Consider the following 2,054-nt stretch of genomic DNA (forward strand, 5'->3'; position numbering starts at 1 on the left):
ATTGAGCCTGGAGAAGAGGAGGCTGAGGGGAGACCTTATTGCTCTCTATGACTCCCTAAAAGGAGGTTGGAGTGAGGTGGGAGTTGGTCTCTTCTCCCAGGTTACCAGCAATAGGATGAGAGGAACTGGGCTCAAGTTGCAACAAGGGAGGTTGAGGTTGGATCTTAGGAAGAATTTCTTTCCTGGCAGAGTGGTGAGACCTTGGCCCAGGCTGCCCAGGGAGGTGGGGGAGTCCCCATCCCTGGAGGGGTTCAAAAAATGTGTAGATGGGGCACTTGGGGACATGGTTTAATGGTCATGGGAGTGCTGGGTGATGGGTGGATGGTTGGCCTCTTTATCTGGTTTCAAAGCAGCACAGGGATGACCCCGGCACGTGATCAGGGGGGGCTGATGTCCCCTGACCTGTGGCAAATATGTTCCCAAACAGGCCCAGGGTTTCCATGGTGAGATTGAAGACTTCCTCCTGTGGCTAACGAGGATGGAGAGCCAATTGTCGGCATCAAAACCCACAGGAGGTCTGCCAGAAACTGCCCGGGAACAACTCAATGCCCACATGGTAATTTCTTAGGAGAGATTTTTTTGTAATGCTTTTAATTCGGGAAGCTGCTGTCTGTCAAATATCAGCACCAAAACCTCTCCCTTCTGTGTGTGATGGGAAGAAGGGTCCTTCTCTGCTCTCTTCTCACTGATAATTTTACACTTGATGCCTGGGGTGAGCATCAAGATGCTCTAACCACCTTTCTCTGCTCAAAGCCACACGCTGCTGCCACTTTGCTGCCAGCCCTGACCCAAATTTTCTCCTCACCCTGAGCCACAGCAAGCCATTGGACCTCTCCCAGCCCTTCCCTTGCCTAACCCTTGGGTGATGCCTCCTTTCCAGGAGCTGTACGGCCAGTTCAAAGCCAAGGAGGAAGTCTACAGTCAACTGCTGGCCAAGGGGCGACTGAAACCGTGACGCCTCTGGCTCGGGCTCCAAGACAGAGCAGAGCGTAGCACTGCTGGAGCAGAAGTGGGGTCTGGTCAGCACCAAGATGGAGGAGAGAAAGGTAGCGTTGGAGGAGAGATGCCATCCACCCCTGCCCCAGGAGCTGGTCTGACAGCACTTGCTCCCTGCTCTGCTTTCCCAGGAGGGATGGAGCCTCTCGGGCTTGGAGAGGAGGGATGAGGGGGGAGGTTTTGTCAGACAGCCTCCCTCTTGGTTGTGCAGGTGGAGTTTGTCTTTCAGATGGTGCTGTCTGAGCGTCAAGCTGTGATTGTTTTTTCTTGATAGCCCTGAGAGTTGGTTAAATCACACAGCAAATGAGAGTAAAATTGCCTTTTGGGTTAATTCGGAGGAGAGGTGGGAAGAAACCTCCTGCAGCTCTGAAAGGCAGGCTTTGTTGGTCCTCTGTGAGACAGCAGGCCAAGTCCTCCTCTGAGCTGATTCCATCTGAGGCTTTTGGCCGCTGATGAGATAAAACAAGGGACACGGTGGCCTCAGCCCAGAATAAATTTGCGGTGCTGCAGCTGTTACCATCAAAACCTCCTCCACCTCCTTCACCAAGCCGGCCTCCCCCGAGCCGCTCTCCCCGTGGCCAGCCCGTTCTGGGGAAGCTGGGGGAGATGCAGCTGCTCCTGGGCTGACCCAGGTCTCTCCTTGCTGTGAAAGGAAGCGTTGCCTTGCACCAAACCCCCTCCCCTTGGTAAACAAGTCGCGTTCCCGGGCCGAGGCGACGAGGTTCCTGTCTGAAGGACGTTTCGGCAGCGACACAAAGGCTGCCTCTGTCCCTGCAAGTGCAGATCCTGAGCCCTCACCCTCCGTGTTTCCCTTTCTCCCTCTTTCCCAAAGTCCCTTCCTCCCTCCTCGCTGCTGCAGGCTAAGCTGGAGGAGGCGCTGGCCCTGGCCACGGACTTCCAGAACTCCCTCCAGGACTTCATCAACTGGCTCACGCTGGCCGAGCAGAGCCTGAACATCGCGCCCCCGCCCAGCCTCATCCTCAGCGCCGTGCTGGCCCAGATCGACGAGCACAAGGTACCCTGGCAATGCGTGAGGTTCAGCCAGGCCAAGGGCAAGG

The 2,054-nt window shown here is 55.9% G+C and overlaps 1 protein-coding gene across 1 annotated transcript in view; it reads left to right on the top strand.

Moving 5' to 3' along the window:
• LOC103776095 (microtubule-actin cross-linking factor 1-like) overlaps positions 1 to 955 on the top strand; it is a 23,336-nt gene extending 22,381 nt beyond the window's left edge. Inside the window, 1 exon segment of the mRNA XM_008943591.1 lies at positions 881 to 955. Coding sequence (XP_008941839.1) covers positions 881 to 955 — 75 coding nt within the window.
• The last annotated feature ends 1,099 nt before the right edge of the window (positions 956 to 2,054 follow it).

This window comes from Merops nubicus, unplaced genomic scaffold, assembly GCF_000691845.1.
Source record: "Merops nubicus isolate BGI_N331 unplaced genomic scaffold, ASM69184v1 scaffold29897, whole genome shotgun sequence".
NCBI lineage: Eukaryota > Metazoa > Chordata > Aves > Coraciiformes > Meropidae > Merops > Merops nubicus.